Raw genomic sequence first — 19,854 nt, forward strand, 5'->3', positions numbered from 1 at the left:
CATGGGGTTAAGTCGGTAGAGCGTGGAGGCCATGACATGAATTGCTGATCATGATCTCCACCACGACCGATCCATCGGTTTTCCAATCTCCTGTTTAAGAAATGCTGAACATCTTGATGGAAGTGCGGTGGAGCACCATCCTGTTGAAAGATGATGTCGGCGCTGTCGGTCTCCAGTTGTGGCATGAGCCAATTTTCCAGCATGTCCAGATACACGTGTCCTGTAACATTTTTTTCGCAGAAGAAAAAGGGGCCGTAAACTTTAAACCGTGAGATTGCACAAAACACGTTAACTTTTGGTGAATTGCGAATTTGCTGCACGAATGCGTGAGGATTCTCTACCGCCCAGATTCGCACATTGTGTCTGTTCACTTCACCATTCAGAAAAAATGTTGCTTCATCACTGAAAACAAGTTTCGCGCTGAACGCATCCTCTTCCATGAGCTGTTGCAACCGCGCCGAAAATTCAAAGCGTTTGACTTTGTCATCGGGTGTCAGGGCTTGTAGCAATTGTAAATGGTAAGGCTTCTGCTTTAGCCTTTTCCATAAGATTTTCCAAACCATCGGCTGTGGTACGTTTAACTCCCTGCTTGCTTTATTCGTTGACTTCCGCGGGCTACGTGTGAAACTTGCCCGCACGCATTCAATCATTTCTTCGCTCACTGCAGGCCCACCCGTTGATTTCCCCTTACAGAGGCATCCAGAAGCTTTAAACTGCGCATACCATCGCCGAATGGAGTTAGCAGTTGGTGGATCTTTGTTGAACTTCATCCTGAAGTGTCGTTGCACTGTTATGACTGACTGATGTGAGTGCATTTCAAGCACGACATACGCTTTCTCGGCTCCTGTCGCCATTTTGTCTCACTGCGCTCTTGAGCGCTCTGGCGGCAGAAACCTGAAGTGCGGCTTCAGTTGAACAAAACTTCGAGTTTTTCTACGTATCTGTAGTGTGTCGTGACCATATGCCAGTGAATGGAGCTACAGTGAATTTATGAAATCGCTTCAATCATTTGTAATAGCCCTGTATATGAAGAAGTGTACTGAGCGCATTCACAGTGTGATGTGCTTTCTTTAATCACCACTGCATGTGTTTACTGTAATGTCATAATGTTTTTCCATTAATGACCAAAGGAGGCCAAGTGCAATAATATTGCGGTCAATTAGTAACCTCCCTAAATTGTAAAAATAAACCTCTCCGTGGCACATGATGCTTCTTTTGCAGCGTATGCCACTGGAGGTTGTTGAGCACTTCTACAATGGTCTCACACTAACTAAACTATCCTGCTGTGATGAAATGTGCCACTCTTCAGTGGATATTCTCCCCCCCCTCCCCCGCCCGCCCCCCCCCCCCCCTCTCTCTCTCTCTCTCTCTCTCTCTCTCTCTCTCTCTCTCTCTCTCTCTCTCTCTCTCTCTCTCTCTCTATTTGCTGATAAATTACATTTCCCTAAGAGTTTTCTAATGAATATTATGCTGGCATCTATGACTCCTACAGATAGTTTTATGTGGTTATTCCATTTGGTCACTTTGAACAGTTACTCAGTGGTATTTTACAGTTGTTGAGGTTTCCAGTGATTTATAGTGAATAGCATAGTGAACCCTAACAGAACTTTACACCCATTTTGGTGGAACACTGTATTTAACGGACTATAAGATGGTGTGGACTATAAGATGCACCTTAATTTTTAAGCAGTTTTTTTTTTAATTTACCATTAGATTGCAAAACCAGACTAAAAAAAAAATCTTGGATTATGAAACTGAATTGACCTTTAAAACCACTGAAATATCGTAAACTGAATGTCTTCTTCTTCATCGTTGTCCTCTTCATATGCAAGATCATCTTCACTACCATCGAGAGTGTTACTTATGTCACTCTTCGTGAAAGATATGACAGTAATGTCTTCTTTAACTCCAGACATTGACTGTTTGATCCACTGATGCACTTTTTTGATTGTAGCTCATTTCAAAGCTCCCTTTGACAAGCATTCATGTTGGATTTCATCCCATCATCCATTACTCTCATATACACTTGAAATAGTATATTTATCGAGTCGTAAAGAGACTGCAATTGTAAAGTAAGTCCGTCTGGAATAATAGCAAGCTCTGTATTTCCCTATCTCAATTCCTCTTTCACAGAATTAATTTCATACCAGCCCTGTCCATTCTGCCCTTTTCATGTATCTGAACAGCAATACCTGGTGGTATTTCAGATGGGTTTGGGAATGTTTTATGCTGGAAAATGATCATTGGATTAAGTTTAGTACCATCAGCACGAAATGAAAGGACAAGAGTGTAGTGCATATTTTCGTGTCTGCTTGTTTTTATATTTACAGTTTTAGCACTTTTCATGGCAACAGTTCTGTTACTCGACACATCAAATGTAAGAGGAGTTTCATCCGTATTTGCTATTTTGCTTAGTTCCATGCCGGTTTTCTTCAGCGTTGAATAATAGTGATGGAAAGATAGTATTCTCTCTTTATACTCGTGTGACATTTTCTGATATATTTTGGTTTTGGTTCTCTTGCTAAGTCCATAACACTTCATAAACCTGAGGCACCAACAAACTCTACCCTCAGAGTCTAAGTTCCACTTTAATGCTAGCTTACAAGCATATATTTGAATCATTTTTGTATTAATTCCAATGTCGTTTTGATGGTGTCCTTGAATCCCTTTTGATACGTCATTTCTAGTTTGGGCCATTTTGTATTCAGTCCACTATTTGCACATTTAGTCTTCCTCAAATTTTATTTATTTATTTATTTATTTGTTTATTTTTTAATGATTTTTCTGTTGGTAGAGGGCGGAAGTGCTGCTCAGGTGCTTTGTTCCCATGTTGTTCTGCATGTGCTATTAATTTCAATTCATAGCCTACATCATATGAATACCATTTATTTTTTACCATTATGAAACGAGCTACTAACAAAAATATTATACTGTTACAGATAACACAAAACACCATAAATTCAAGGTCACTGGCACCGTAGACTGTAAGATGCATCATAGTCTTCTGGGTTTGTGATGGCGGGGCAGGAGGGAGAGGGTGTTAGCAAGCTTGTGAATCCCTGCAAATCATGTTTGTCACATTGGTGTACTGCTGTTGTCAGTTGAATCCAGCGTTGCCAGATAGAGATAGGTTTCCCACAGATAGGATATACGGCCATTTTTGACACAGGTGAGAATTTAAAGTCAAACACTGGAAATTTTTGTATTAATGTTGGTTATAAGACACACAGGAATGTTGAAGGCAGTTTTTCAAAGAAAAAGTGCATCTTATAGTCAGTAAAATACGGCATGTAACATTTATATATGCTCAGGACTGCCAGTCCCTGCAGCAATTATTGATCCTCCACAGCTCTTCATTACAGACTTCTGAAGTTGCAGCCTTTCCGTAGAGTACAACATTGTCTGTGAACAGCATCATGGAGCTTCTAACATTATCATCATCATCATCATCTTGGACAATTTCCAGCCACTGGCTGGGTCTGTCGGGAACACAAGCCTCTCAATCGTGTTCTGTCTTTCCACCATTCCCCCTCCTCCACCTTCGTCCAGTTCTCTCCTCTTCTCATCACACATTCCTTCACTCCCTTCACCCATCTATCCCTTGGTCTTCCTATGGGCCTCTTCCCCTCCAGTTGCAGATCAAACATCCTCTTTGGAATTCTTCCCTCATCCATTCTCTTCATGTGTCCATACCACTGCAGTCTTGATTTTTCTATCCTGTCCTGTACTGGTTCCTCCTTTAGTCTTTCCCTCACATACACATTTCGCGATCTGTCTCGTCTTGTTACACCCAACCTGCTCCTCTGGAACTTCATTTCACTAGCCTGTATTCTACTTTTGTCACTTTCGTGCATTACCCATGTCTCACTTCCGTATGCCAATGTGGGGACAAAGTAGGTTCGGTATATAATTCCCTTGGATTTCTGTGGCACCTCCTTGCTCCAAATAAGCCCCCTAATGCATTTGTAGAACTGCCCTGCTTTTCTGCACCTTTCATTTATTTCCATTGTGTTTCCCCCCTTACTTTCAATCACACTTCCCAGGTACTTGAAGTTCTCTACCACTTGCAGTTTTTCCCCTCCACAAGTTATATCCACATTTGGCCTATTCTTCTTCCTTGTTGTGACGATTATTTCACTTTTCTTTGCAGAGAAATGCATTCCATATTGTGCTGCCGTTGCCTCCCATGCATCTAACTGCTCTTGCACCACCTCCTCGCAATTTCCCCATAACATCAGGTCATTGGCAAAAAGCACTGCTTTCATTTTATGATCTCCAATTGCATCTGATACTTGCTGTAGGATTTCATCCATAACAATAATAAACAATAAAGGTGAAAGTGCACTTCCCTGTCGCAGCCCATTTTCCAGCTTGAACCATGCAGTACGTTCCCTCCCCACTTTCACACAACTCTCACTTTCCTCATACATTTTTCTGACTTTTCGTGTTATCTCTTCATCTATCCCTTTTGCGTTCAGCACATCCCAGAGCTTGTCCCTACAGATACAGTCATACGCCTTCTCAATATCCAAAAAGGCCATGATTAAGTCCTTCCCGTACTCATAGTGCCTCTCCTGCAGTTGCCTTACCGCAAATATGAGGTCCATTGTTGATCTTCCCGGTCTGAAACCGTACTGCTCCTCTTGCAGTCTACTTTCAATACTGCTTCTTATTCTCTTCTACAGGATCTTTTCATAGATTTTTCCACAGTGGCATAGCAGGGTGATTCCTCTGTAGTTCTCACATCTCCTTTTATCCCCTTTCTTGAAGATCAGGACTATAATTCCTTTCTTCCAATCCTCAGGAATTCTGTTCTCCTTCCACACCACCCTCAGCACTGTGTATAGCCACTGGGTTCCTACTTCTCCTGCTGCTCGTATCATATACACTGTTACTTCGTCCCAACCTGGTGCCTTGCCCCCTTTCATCCTCTTTATGGCTTCTTCCACTTCATTCCAAGTTAGATCATCAATTTCCCCACTATTATAATCATCTGCTGCCTTAGGCTCTCCATCGCTGTTAGTTACTCGCTTGGCGGCATTCAACAGATCTTCAAAGTACTCCTTCCAAATCTTTTTGAGCTCATGCATTTCCTCCACAACTCTTCCATTATTATCCATGATCCTCAGGCACTCGCTTCTGTCGTTCCTCTTATTTCTTACCATGGTGTAAAGTACTTTTTTGTTCCCTTCACCGTCCTCTTCTAACATTCTTGTCCATTTTTCCAACCACTTCTTCTCCACCCTTACTATGGTCTGTGCCGCTTTCCTTATATTTTACCCTAGCTTCCTCTGTTCGGGTCTGGAACCATTCTCTGAAGGCTTTGTTCTTTCGAAGTACTGCCTCTTTACATATGTTGTTCCACCATGGGGTTTCCCTACTTCTCCTCTTTGTGCTAGTTCTTCCGCACACAGTCTCAGCTGCCTCAAGTAGAGCCCTCTTAAAATCTCCCCATTCTTCTTCCACTGTTCTCTGATCTTCCTTTGGCAGCTTCTTCTTGATCAGTGTCTGGTACTGGATCCTCCGTTCATCCTCTTTCAGCACCCATGTCTCCAACCTTTTCTCCTGTATTTCTGTTGCCCTCTTATCTTTTTTCTCTCTCAGGGTGGCTACCAACAGCCGATGGTCACTGTCTAAGGCCTCAGATGGAATGGCCTTAATATCTGTGAGGCTGCTCATCATCTGCCTATCCACTAGTATATAGTCTACTACTGAAGTTTGGGACCAGTCCCCACTGTACCAAGTTATTTTGTGACTACTTCTCTTCTTGTACCAGGAATTTGCGATCACCAGCCCATTCCTCTTGCAGAATTCCAGCAACAACTTTCCTTCTCTATTTCGGTTCCCCCAGCCCTCTGGTCCCATTATCTCCTTGAATTCTTTCCTGTCTGTGCCAACATGTGCATTGAGGTCCCCTATTATAATCTGATATCCTCCATTTAGCTGCTTTTGCATGTCATCTTCAAATTCCTCCTCCTTTTTTGTACACCCCACCTGTGGGGCATATGCTTGGATGATTTCAATGCTTTTTCCTTTCACCCGTACTCTGGCTTTTATCATTCGATCATTGATACCTTCCACCTCCTCCTGCAGACCCTCTCTAACCACTATTGCCACTCCATTTCTTCCCCTCTCATTCCCTATCCAGTACAGTTTACATCCTTTACTTAGTGGTTTTTCACCAACTCCTCTCCACCTAGTCTCAGCAAGTCCCAAGATGTCCAATTTCCTCCTTTCCATCATTTCTACAATTTCTTCTAACTTCCCAGTTAAGAGTCCTTACGTTTAGGGTGCCCAGTCGTAAACCATCTCGTAATCCTTTTCCATTGCTTGGTCGGTTTCCTTTAGATCCGTTCCGTGATCCGAGGCATGTTCCCTTTTTAAAAGCAGTTGATTTATCCACTACTGGCTTGCTAGGCGTATCGCAGCTTCACCAGAGCCCCGTTAGCCGTCACGTTTCAGGGTTCCCATAGGGCCTTCTCAGCTACCGTAGCGGTCCTGGGGCACACGAAGTCCCCGCTGTACATCGCCCCTATAGGCAGTCCCCTACTTTGTGCCGTTGCCCATCTCCCACGACTTGGACGAGGGGTTGGACTTATGGGAGACGGAGCTTCTAACATTATGCACTAAATAATTTATATCTGTTGTAAATAGTAATGCCCCTCCTTCGGGGTACTCGAAGTTATCTTTACATCAGTACCAAATAGTTTCATGTTTTTGCCAATAATTTTTGGGTAAGTAATAGTAAATTTCAATGACAGTGCTCACAAAGCAATGGACTTCAAGAGCAGACTGACAAGAAGTCCACAGATACGGCAATTGCAATGGACTTCATGGCCACTCACGGCCATAAAGATCTACAAGAATACAAATTTGTGCTTAATAATAATAATTGAAGAATAAATGAAAACTCTGACACAAGAGGAGCCACTGATGAAAGCAACACAATTTGATGCTGCAAGTTGAGAAAAAATATGAAAGGTAATATCAGTAAAGCTTTTGATTAGCTTTCCTGAAGCTGACAGGTATAGCATTGACGTTAGCACAGCACACTGATAAGGAATTGTACACATACCTGCTCTCCATAAAATCAAGTTATCTGTGACAGAGCTAATGAGTGTGGCTATCCTTGGTGCTGGCAGAAAAAGAACGTTGACTTTATGCTTAAAGAACAAATGATCATACAGACAAACCACTTCAACCATCGTAGAGACTCCTATGTGGAGGACACAGAAATAGTCATCCATGATGTTGAGAAGCATCCATGATGTTGAGAAGCAGCTGAAAGAGTTGAAAACAAGTAATTCACCTAGTCTGGATGTAATCTCAATTTGTTTTTACAGAGTACTCCTCAGCATTGTCCCCATACTTAGCTTCCATTTATCATGAATGTCTCGCCCAGGACAAAGTCCCAAGCAATTGGAAGAAAGTATAGGCAACTCTTGTACTTAGGAAGGGTAAAAGAACAGACCCACACAACTACAGACCAAAGTCCTTAACATTGGTTTGCTGCATAATTCTTCAGCATATTCTAAGTCTGAATACAATAAATTTACTTGTCTGCAAATCAGGGCATATTTAGAAAATATAGCTAGTGCAAAACTCAGCTTGCCCTATTGTTGCACGATATCCTGCAAACCATAGGTGAAGTGCAAATGGCATTTCATATTCTTGGATTTCTGGAAAGCTTTCGACATAATGCCCCACTGCAGACTGTTACTAAGGTCCAAGCATATGGAATAGGTTCCCAGATACACAAGTGGCTCAAAGAGATCGTAGGCAATGTAATCTATAATGTTGCCCTGGATGCTGAACATTCGTCAGAGACAAAGGTATTGTCAGGAGTGCCCCATGAGAAGACTGCTCTTTTACATAAACATTCTGACAGATACATTGAGCAGCAGCCTGTGACTGTTTGTTAGTGATGCTACAGTGTATGGGAATGTGTGTTCGTTGAGTGATGAATGGCAGCTTGCTCCAGGTATAGAAAAATGTAAGTTAATGTGGATGAGTACAAGAAAAAATCCTGTAGTGTTCAAATATAGTATTAGCGAGCTGCTTGACACAGTCATGTTGATCAAATATCCAGGTGTAACGGTGTAAACTAAGGTAATAGAATCAGTATGTGAGGTCAGTGATAGGGAAAACGAATTGTCAATTTATTATGAGAATTCTAGGAACAAGTAGCTCGTCCATAAAAGTGACTGTATATAGAACACCAGTACAAGCAATTTTTGATAACTTCTCGTATTTGGGAGACCCAACAGGGTGGAAATTGAGATGTACTGCTAGATTTGTTACCAGTAGGTTTAATCAACATATGAGTGTTAGACGTGCATTCTGAACTTAAATGGGAGTCGCTGGAGGGAAGGAGATGTTCTTTTCACAGACACTACTGAGAAAATTTAGAGAACCGGCATTTCCGGTTGACCGCAGAGCGACTCTACTGTTGCCAGTGTAAAATTTGTCTAAGGACCATGATGACAAGATAGAGAAATCAGGGCTCGCACACAGGTGTATGAGCAATCATTTTCCGCTTGCTCCATTAGCAAGTGGAACAGGAAATGGAATGACTAGTGCTAGCACAAGGTACCCTCTGTGTGCATCATATGGTGGCTTTGGAGTATGTATGTAGATGTAGTCTTATTTTAGGAGAAAAATTCCCTATTGACTGTAGGAAGGCCAAGAACTTTGAACCTTTCCTCTTCAGCTTCTTGAGGTGGGGCATTCACCTTCAATTTGAATTTCAAAGTTTTGCAGCTCCTCCGTGGTTGGTAGCCATTTAAAAAAAATTAAATGTTCCTGTTCTTCCTGTAGATTGTCCTCATCAACAATAATATATATATGTCCTTCAGTCATATCCTTTCATCTTAAACTAAAAGATGCCTGTCTTGTGGCAGATTCTCCAAAATAGTAGTCACTAAATATCATAACACAAATGTAAATGCATATTGAAGGAGAAAAATGACCATGATTCAGAACTATTATATTTTGCAAGGAAATCTTTTTAATTATTGTAATTGGAAATTGTGTGTAAAGTATCAGTTTCCCTCTAAACATTTTACAAGAGGAGTGGAAATGAATTAGCTGTACCAGTTTAACCTAGGCAACTTCAAATGATGGATGAATATTACTGAGCCCACTGGATGATACATTACCCCACTGAGAGATGAGACCGTGTTGGTTCCCCGTGGTGCTTTCAGCTTCATCATTTAACCAAAACAAAAAGTTAACACTTTCCTTAATTTGCTTGTTGTAACAGAGAATGAGCTTCACAGAAGTCACAGATTATCAGTGTTGTGTTTCATGGAAATTACTGCAGAATATTGTCAAACAAGATTGGCTGAATGTTTTTGTTTAACAGCTTCATCATTGCAACTGAGTAGAAAACATATGATATAAAAGTTGTTAAAATTATTTGTTTTGCCTGCACATGCATTACTTCTAAAGCAGGAAAAAATAATATGAAGATCTCACTCCATTGTTAATCAATATAAAGTTTATGTAATGAGTAATACTTAGAAAATAATGAGAAAGGGGGGGAAAAGTCAGTGAGTGGAGTGAAGAATCTGAGCAAATACTCTGACGATATACCATTTTTGTGGTTTGAACCTGCCAGTGTCTGTGACAATTTCCAAAATTTTTGTTGTTTACTTGCAGTTTAGGGTTACAATTTTTAAAGACTTGCATTGGGAAATACAACATTTAGTTTACTGTATGATATGGCCTTTTAATGTGCTACGTCGGACATCTTGTCGTTTCCCTGTCACCTTATTACAAAACAAATTCCAAAACCTTCTACCTCATTTAACATTCCATCAAAATTTAGCTGAATTGTCAATGTTCGATTAGAAGTACCAGGAAATTGATTTTGTGTTTGTGACTTTTGTCTCCCATGACTTGTCATTACTGCTCACAATTTGTGCAATAAATGTGAGATGGAAATAAAAAATGGACCTCTTGTCAAAAAATTTGAATTTTGAGTTATTGTGATGTTTATGTTCAGCTTTAAATTCTGAGCAGCTTTGTGTGTGTGTGTGTGTGTGTGTGTGTGTGTGTGTGTGGGGAGAGAGAGAGAGAGAGAGAGAGAGAGAGAGAGGACAGGTTGAATATTTGTGATGGAAAAGAGGTGTTTCAACATAATGCATTTTAAAGTTTCACTTTATTACCATTGTTTAATTGGACATATTTAATAAATAAATTGTGTATATATGTTACTAATAAAATGGCCTTTTTCAAATGGTACAGAGTTTTTTTTTTAAGTTAACATTACATATTATGCGGTTAACCCCTTCCGACCTAAAACACACTGCAGTGTACATGAATTTAAAAACCAAGTATATGGGATTCAAGTTGAGAGAAAATAGTGCAGCCTGTGCTGCTTTCTTTTGGCAGAGTATTGTTATTTTTATCCTATGCTATGGCCAACTGCAAATTGGCAAGATCTGTTGGCATTGATAATTCTGATACAGAAAAGGACCACTTGCTTCATTTGGCATTATCGTAATCACAAACAAAACTGCTCTGAGCTCCTTAAAATGCTTCTAAAATTAGGAGATGCTTTTTGTTGAAACATTGCGTACACAGCTGTAAAATTTTGAAAAGAAACCTCATACCGGCCAATGTTATTTTCTGATAACAGCAAGAGCTCTGTTCCAGAAGACTGAAATTCATTGTTTGTAATTATGTTACTGACTTCGTTGAATTCAAACAACTTCCAAATTAATAAAAGCCTGTACAGAATGAAGGAAATTATTATAACTTGCAAAAAAACTAAAATGGGATATTTTAGACATTATTGAACATTTTTGCTTGTACTGAAAATTTTACTTCTCCAACAAGAGATCCCTTTTCACGAACGTAGAAGTGTATAATGTTTTCACCTACTGACACAGTTCTTCTGTATTTGAGGTTTTCTTTCAGTTTTTGTCCTTATATTTGTCATGCTGCCAAATTAGAACTGAATAAACTATAACTAAATAAAATATGTAAGAGAATGATACACTCATAATTTTCCTGTGCCATTCATTGTAGTGCTGTGTGATGGTATGGGATTCTTCCATAACACAAGTGGTAATATAATTCAGTAATATGCACAGGATCAAATAAAATGATTGGATGGTTACTAAAATACACATTGACAACAAAGTAAATGAGGAACTGCCCAAAAGGAAAACAAAAAGAAAATATAACATTGGCAGAGTTAGGTTGCTGGACCAAAGAACAATACGGACACTTTGTCATTATCCACAGGCGGTGCTTCCCACACAACTCCCCCACGGTAGATTAGAGCTCCAAGAATTTGCAAGTATTTATAATGTAGCCATCGGCCTGATCTAGAGTAAATTGCTGATGTGTCTGGCTCTTTCTGTGAGCTTAGTTGCCGAATTGAGGATGACACTTGGTAGGGTTTGGTGTCATTGATGTAGAGTCCCAGGTTTCCTGCTGGTGTGAAGGGGTGTTTAATGTAAGTGAATATGTTGGTTTTACCCTTTCCTGTGATACCATTAGTCTTTGCTGTTACAAATTATTTGCACCATTTGATAATTTGGAAAGATTCAGAGTATGCCAGTTGTAACAGTGGGCACTCTGCATCTGTCCTTAACATCGCCTGTGAGTGTGCTACTCAGCTTTTGGCTGTAGTAGGTGGAAAAGTGAACCCACCGGTGCAGTTTTTTTCTGTTTGTATAACAATGTACTTACATCTGAACCTGAGTTGATTATTAAGTAGCAACGATTGCTTGCCTGCCTACAGCATACAGGCAGTAAAAAAAAAAAAAAAAAAAAAAAAAAAAAAAAAAAAAACACCTGCTTGATTTGGTGTGTGGGGTCAAGGTCTATTTATGGCTGATAACTGGACCAGTTTTGAGTGCCATGTCATCGTAAAGTATGCTTATATCGTAGATGATACTCCCTGGGCTAATGATGGCTCCCTCATTTATGACTGGGTGCATTTGTGGAGCATGTGGCATTTGTCGAGTAAGATGTGCAACTTCTCTGGTCTGCTGAGAGGGGGTATTGACAGTGAAGGTGATTTAGGCAGCTCTGCCAGTTTTGCAAAAGGAAGGCTGGGATTGCAACAAGTATAACCACTTTTCCTCATGCTTGGTGGTTGATCACAGCACCAGAAGATAGCTTGGGAAGTGAGTTCGTGAGGCCGCATGTTGGCCTTGGATCCATACTTCTGTGGAAGTTCAAGCTGTGCCGGTTATGTAGAGTTGTTTCTCAGAAAGGTAGGCAATTGTGTGTTATTAATATTGGTCTACATCTGTTACTAATGTGGAATGGATACTGCTGAGAAAAACTGCATGGTGAAGCAATTTGTGACCTTTACACCTTCGGTATTGTCAGAGATGGTTAGTGAGGCTGATTTATAATGGTTCACCATGATGGACAGGTATAGCTGCCGTTATTGGAATAACAGTTGACCGAGCTCAAATAGCGAGCTGATAAGTTAGCAGTGGTAGAAACTGCAATTGATTGAGCCTGACAGTACCATTATTCTCTGTACCAAATTGATAGTATTCTTCGATATTCTCCGTGCGTTTGATTTAAGTGTTTTGTGTGCTGGCTAGATGCATGTGCATGCCCTGACTTGTTTGTTTGTTTTCCTTTTTTTAATTATATGGTGTTTAAGATTGTAGATTTTAAGACTATCTAATTGTGTGATTTATTTGTTGTAATACTGGTCACTGTTGTCTGGCTTTACAATTACTGTGGTTTCGAGGGCATTACTGACCGGTCATCGTAGTCCCTGTCAATTTGATGTTACCAGAGCAAATAAGCTGTTTTAAGGCTATTGGGTAGGATCTAAATCTCGCGGAAGTTTTTAGGTATATTCTATAACAAGGGAAAAGCAATTTATGGTGACTGGTTTCTGAATGTTCTTGGAGTTAAAATAGCAGCATTGATAAGGAGGGGGAAAAGAGTTGGAGTGGAAACTGCCAGGGATAAATTTATGTGCCAGATGTTATTGATAATGTTTTAAAAGACTCAGAAAAAATATAATCAAGAAACACCAGTATTTATAAAATTTAAAACAGTCATGACAATTAATTAAAAAAAGCAATGAATGATAATTTTGAAGGCTATGAAACAAATAAGAAATTCAGCAGGCCGAATAACTATACAGCTTCAGTTAAATTCACAATCACCACAGTTTGCACAGGTGAATTACTGCATTAAAGAATTACATTAAGAAACTAACAAAGAATTACAGAAAAGAAGTCACTTGCGATTTGAAAATGAAACACATCAGAGATACGCAACAGCTGGGTGAAATAGCCACTTGCAACGAGCTGCATCTAAAATGTCTTAACTGGGTAAAGACAAATAATCTTTCCCTTCCTCCTTGAGAGAGAGAGAGAGAGAGAGAGAGAGAGAGAGAGAGAGAGAGAGTGTTCAGAACCCAGTCACCATAAACTGCTTTTCCATTGGTACAGACACTATGCAAAAACAAATACATGGATCTCAGCTGACAGCCTTTCACGAGCTTGTTCACTGTGGTAACATCAAATTGACTGGGACTTCGATAACTGGCCAATGAGGCCCTCAAAACAACAGTAATTGTAAAGCCAGACAACAGTGATCAGCTCTGCAACAAGTAGAATACACAATTAGGCACAGCCTTAAAATCTACAATCTCTAACAGTATTAAAAAAAAAAAAATCCGGGCAAGCACATGCATCTAGCTACTACACATAACTCTTAAAATCAGTCAACTACCTAGAAAATACCAGTTAATACTATCAACTCAGTACAGAGAATAATATACTGTTAGAATAGCCCAATTGTGGCTTCTTACATTGCAAACTTATCAGCTCAATATTTGAGCTCAGTCAACTATTATTCTGGTGACGGTGGCTATAAATGTCTGCCTTTGAGAAGCATTATAAATCAGCTTCACTAACCACCTCCAACAACATTAGATGTAAAGTTCATAAATTTCTCACCATACAGTTTTGCTTGGCGGTACCCATTCCACATTCATAATAGATGTAGACTTACATTAATAATGCTGGACTGCCTTCCTTTCTGAGAAACAGTTCCACATAACAGTACAGCTCGAACCTCAACACAAACGTGGTCCAAGGCTAAAGCAGTCACTACCCAAGCTGTCTTCCAATGTTGTGACCAGACAGCAGACACGAGGAAAACTGGTCATACTCATTGCAATCCCAGATGTCCTTTTGCAACACTGGCAAGTGTAATGACCATCAATACACATACTCACATGGGACAATTTTCTTTGTGCCGTTTGGCGATCCGTTTGATTCTGCCAGCAGAATGAATGATTATCTTACACTCCTGGAAATTGAAATAAGAACACCGTGAATTCATTGTCCCAGGAAGGGGAAACTTTATTGACACATTCCTGGGGTCGGATACATCACATGATCACACTGACAGAACCACAGGCACATAGACACAGGCAACAGAGCATGCACAATGTCGGCACTAGTACAGTGTATATCCACCTTTCGCAGCAATGCAGGCTGCTATTCTCCCATGGAGACGATCGTAGAGATGCTGGATGTAGTCCTGTGGAACGGCTTGCCATGCCATTTCCACCTGGCGCCTCAGTTGGACCAGCGTTCGTGCTGGACGTGCAGACCGCGTGAGACGACGCTTCATCCAGTCCCAAACATGCTCAATGGGGGACAGATCCGGAGATCTTGCTGGCCAGGGTAGTTGACTTACACCTTCTAGAGCACGTTGGGTGGCACGGGATACATGCGGACGTGCATTGTCCTGTTGGAACAGCAAGTTCCCTTGCCGGTCTAGGAATGGTAGAACGATGGGTTCGATGACGGTTTGGATGTACCGTGCACTATTCAGTGTCCCCTCGACGATCACCAGTGGTGTACGGCCAGTGTAGGAGATCGCTCCCCACACCATGATGCCGGGTGTTGGCCCTGTGTGCCTCGGTCGTATGCAGTCCTGATTGTGGCGCTCACCTGCACAGCGCCAAAAACGCATACGACCATCATTGGCACCAAGGCAGAAGCGACTCTCATCGCTGAAGACGACACGTCTCCATTCGTCCCTCCATTCACGCCTGTCGCGACACCACTGGAGGCGGGCTGCACGATGTTGGGGCGTGAGCGGAAGACGGCCTAACGGTGTGCGGGACCGTAGCCCAGCTTCATGGAGACGGTTGCGAATGGTCCTCGCCGATACCCCAGGAGCAACAGTGTCCCTAATTTGCTGGGAAGTGGCGGTGCGGTCCCCTACGGCACTGTGTAGGATCCTACGGTCTTGGCGTGCATCCGTGCGTCGCTGTGGTCCGGTCCCAGGTCGACGGGCACGTGCACCTTCCGCCTACCACTGGTGACAACATCGATGTACTGTGGAGACCTCACGCCCCACGTGTTGAGCAATTCGGAGGTACGTCCACCCGGCCTCCCGCATGCCCACTATACGCCCTCGCTCAAAGTCCGTCAACTGCACATACGGTTCACGTCCACGCTGTCGCGGCATGCTACCAGTGTTAAAGACTGCGATGGAGCTCCGTATGCCACGGCAAACTGGCTGACACTGACGGCGGCGGTGCACAAATGCTGCGCAGCTAGCGCCATTCGACGGCCAACACCGCGGTTCCTGGTGTGTCCGCTGTGCCGTGCGTGTGATCATTGCTTGTACAGCCCTCTCGCAGTGTCCGGAGCAAGTATGGTGGGTCTGACACACCGGTGTCAATGTGTTCTTTTTTCCATTTCCAGGAGTGTATTTACTTTACTTGATGCGGGTCCACTTGCTTACTGCCAATAACTGGTACTGAAGTGTGTCAAATATTATGAAAAGGAAAGTTGCCACTTACCATGAAGCGGAGATGCTGAGTCGCAAATAGGCACAACGAAAAGACTGTCACAGAATAAGCTTTCAGCCAACAAGGCCTTTGTGGAAAATAGGCGACAGATGTACACACACACGCAAATGCAACTCGCACACACATGACCACAGTTGCTGGCAGCTGAACCCAGGCCGGTTGGCTGAAAGCTTATTTTGTGACAGAAATTTTTTTTGTGCCTATCTGTGACTCATCATCTCCACTGTATGGTAAGCAGCAACTATCCTTTCCATAATATTGTCATGACCGAAACCATTGGATTGCTCAGGCATCAAATCTGGAAACCGCCACTGCAAATTTTCTGTGATCACTAGGAAAACCTTTTTGCACGAGTGCCAAGTCCAACATAGCAAACCCCAGTATTGATTCGTTGGATAGGAATTTCAGAACTTATACTTTCACTTGCAGCATGGAAACTGTGCTAGTTTTGGGGACCAAATTACTGGTCATATTTGTTGTCTGTTTGCTGGAATAACTTAAGGTTGTGTGTTGCAGTTAGAGTTTGGAGGTCACTAACCTGCTTTGCAGATCATCTTGTAGGCATAAGAACTCTTTCCATTTGAACCCCTTTGAAGTCATGATGCAATGTGATTGACTTTCTTCATTGACTGTGTTCCTTTTGTGTTCCAAGGGTTGCTGATTTATATGATACTTCCATCATGCAATTTATAATAATTCAGTAACACATATATAATCAGATAAATTGATTTTGTTAGGACTATTACGGAAATATACCTTGACAATGGAATTGCCAAAAAGGGAAACAAAGAGAAAACATAACATTAGCAAAGCTAGGTCGGTAGACCAAAGATCAATATATACACTTAAAATAATTACCCACAGATGACACGTTCCACAGTGGTATAGAATTGTAAGCAGGTTCTCTCTCTCTCTCTCTCTCTCTCTCTCTCTCTCTCTCTCTCTGTGTGTGTGTGTGTGTGTGTGTGTGTGTGTGTGTGTGTGTGTGTGTGTGTGTGTGGGTGCGCGGGCATGCAGTAAATGGAGACTGTGTAGAAAAGAGATAAGTTTCAATGTGTCACTAAAAGGAAGTATTGTGACTTCTTAAAGAAATCAGAACACTTGGTTTAAATGACAAATTGAAAAATACCTCTTTTTTTTTTTCACAGACTCAGATTTTGTTGACTTGCTCAGATCTAGATATATTGGTGTCTCTTTATTTGCCATCAGTTACTTACTTCGCAGAGGCACAATATTATTTTTCCATTAACATTCTGTATAATGTGTTTGCTGCAAAAGGTGCCATTAATCATAGCATTTATGAAGTCTGTAGTAGACTTGAAAGTGATTAAACATTTCATACGATGGAAATATGACCAACTCACTACTAGGTACTCTCTGAACTTACTATCTGTTGTAGTTGTATTTGTGCTTTGCCGGAACAAGAAAGTAGGTGCAGTTCGTTTGGAAGTATAGATCTTGACAGAACTTTAATTCCTATAATTGACAATATTTTTGGAGCCTGAAACTATGTATTTATAAACCACTGCCTTATTTATCAAATGGAGTACAAAACTGTTTACAATTAGAAAACAAGTTATGCTGTGATTCAGTATTGGTTTATTGAAGTTCCCGTGTTTAGTTACAATGGAGTTGAGATTATTCTTGCATAATTTTAATTTATTAGGTGTGTGATTACCAGTGTTCAGTGATAACTACAGTTAGTGTCCCCTTCCTGGTCTAAAAAACTGAATTAGTTTGTCATCATCTATGTCCTTCATTCATATTTTAATTCCTTTGTTTCATTTTTGTTCTAACAATGTTCTATTTATCTTCCAGTATGCAGATGATTGGCAGGAGTGCGGCGACAAGAAAATTGTATCAGAGTACACAGATACTTTCATTCAGGCAGTACATCTCCTGCTTAACCTGTGGTATGTGCATATTTATGATTCTCAAATGTTATTGAATCAAATGTTGTATTATAACAACATTTCTCATCCCATGCAGTAATTCCCCTGACCAGTAGTTCAGGGTGACTTTCCCGAAATCTAGCCCTTTTCTTAGACCTCTCCAGTCCTTGTTCTGCCACCTCTTGGTGAGTAGACTTTTTTAATTATCCAATTAAAGTCTTGTATTATGTAATTATTCACAAATTTATCACTTTATATGCCTGAAGATTTTTATTCTTGAAGATCTCCTGTTCAAATATAACTTTAGCTTGAGTTTCACAGTGGTTAGCTCAATTGACTTGCATTCAGGAAAAGTGGTGTTCACATATCCATCTAGCCAAAAAGATATTTAAGATTTTCTTAAATGACTTAAGCTAAATTACGGGATGTTTCCTGTGAAAAGGACATGGCCAGTTTCTTCCCCTTTCTTGTCTAAACCAAGAGTGTTCCATCTCCAGCGACTACAGACATGCATGGTACAGATCTCAGCATGCCAGCCTGTGTTTTGTGCCTTGGGCTAGCTTACTTTGCGTGTCAGGCTCAGCCCATTGCACTGTACTCTCAGAATATTCATCACGTCAACCTGTTGCTCTGCTGTGGCTTTTACAATATATAGGTGGGGAGGGGGGGGGAGGACAGAAGTTTTTGGTGTTGTGTACTACATGTTCCCCACTGTGCGTCAGTGGAGTTCTAAATTGTCAGTATGTTCTGAATTGCCCTATTTAGTATTAAGAAGTATAATTAGAAGAACCTGTGCAGAGTAAAGCTGTTGTGATTGTTATTGGCATAACATACACTCTTTTCATGATAAAGATACACCTACACTATGTGATCAAAAGTATCCGGACACCTCCCAAAAACGTAAGTTTTTCATATTAAGTGCATTGTGCTGCCACCTACTGCCAGGTACTCTATATCAGGAACCTTAGTTAGTAGTCATTAGACATCGTGAGAGAGCAGAATGGGGTGCTCCGCGGAACTCACGGACTTCGAACGTTGTCAGGTGATTGGGTGTCACTTGTGTCGTATGTCTGTACGTGAGATTCCCACACTCCTAAATATCCCTATGTCCACTGTTTCTGATGTGTTAGTGAATTTGAAACATGAAGGAACACGTACAGCACAAAAGCGTGTACGCCGACCTCATCTGTTGACTGACAGAGACTGTCGATAATTGAAGAGGGTTGTGATGTGTAATAGGCAGACATCCATCCAGACCATCACACAGGAATTCCAAACTCGTGAGGATCCACTGCAAGTACTACGAACATTAGATGGGAGGTGTGAGAACTTGGATTTCATGGTCGAGCGCCTGCTCGTAAGCCACATATCATGCCGGTAAATTCCAAATGACACCTTGCTTGGTGTAAGGAGCGTAAACATTAGACTACTGAACAGTGGAAAAATGTTGTGTGGAGTGACAAATGAAGGTACACAATGTGGCGATTCGATGGCAGGGTGTGGGTATGGCGAATGCCCGGTGAACATCATCTGCCAGCATGTGTAGTGCCAACAGTAAAATTCGGAGGTGGTGGTGTTTAGTGTAGTTGTGTTTCTCATGGAGGGGGCTTGCACCCCTTGTTGTTTTGTGTGGCGCTATCGCAGCACAGGCCTACATTGATGTTTTAAGCACCTTCTTGCTTCCCACTGTTAAAAAGCAATTTGGGGATGACGACTGCATCTTTCAACATGATCGAGCACCTGTTCATAATACACATCCTGTGATGGAGTGGGCTGGCCGCAGTGCCCGGGCGGTTCTAGGTGCTTCAGTCCAGAACCGCGCGACTGCTACGGTCGCAGGTTCAAATCCTGCCTGGGGCATGGATGTGAGTGATGTCCTTAGGTTAGTTAGGTTTAAGTAGTTCTAAGTTCTAGGGGGCTGATGACCTCAGATGTTGAGTCCCATAGTGCTCAGAGCCATTTGATCAATTTTTTGTGATGGAGTGGTTACACGACAATAACAGCCCTGTAATGGACTGGTCTGCACAGAGTCCTGAGCTGAATCCTGTAGAACACTTTGGGATGTTTTGGAACACCAACTTCGTGCCAGGCCTCATTGACTGACATCGATACCTCTCCTCAGTGCAGCACTCCATC

At 41.5% G+C, this 19,854-nt stretch overlaps 1 protein-coding gene across 2 annotated transcripts in view; it reads left to right on the forward strand.

Moving 5' to 3' along the window:
* LOC126174848 (HEAT repeat-containing protein 3) overlaps positions 1–19,854 on the forward strand; it is a 649,038-nt gene that overhangs the window by 501,465 nt on the left and 127,719 nt on the right. For both annotated transcript variants that reach the window (XM_049921236.1, XM_049921235.1), the window contains one exon: positions 17,645–17,739. In XM_049921236.1, coding sequence (XP_049777193.1) covers positions 17,645–17,739 — 95 coding nt within the window. The remainder of the gene's footprint in view (positions 1–17,644; positions 17,740–19,854) is intronic.

Source organism: Schistocerca cancellata, chromosome 3 (genome assembly GCF_023864275.1).
Source record: "Schistocerca cancellata isolate TAMUIC-IGC-003103 chromosome 3, iqSchCanc2.1, whole genome shotgun sequence".
NCBI lineage: Eukaryota > Metazoa > Arthropoda > Insecta > Orthoptera > Acrididae > Schistocerca > Schistocerca cancellata.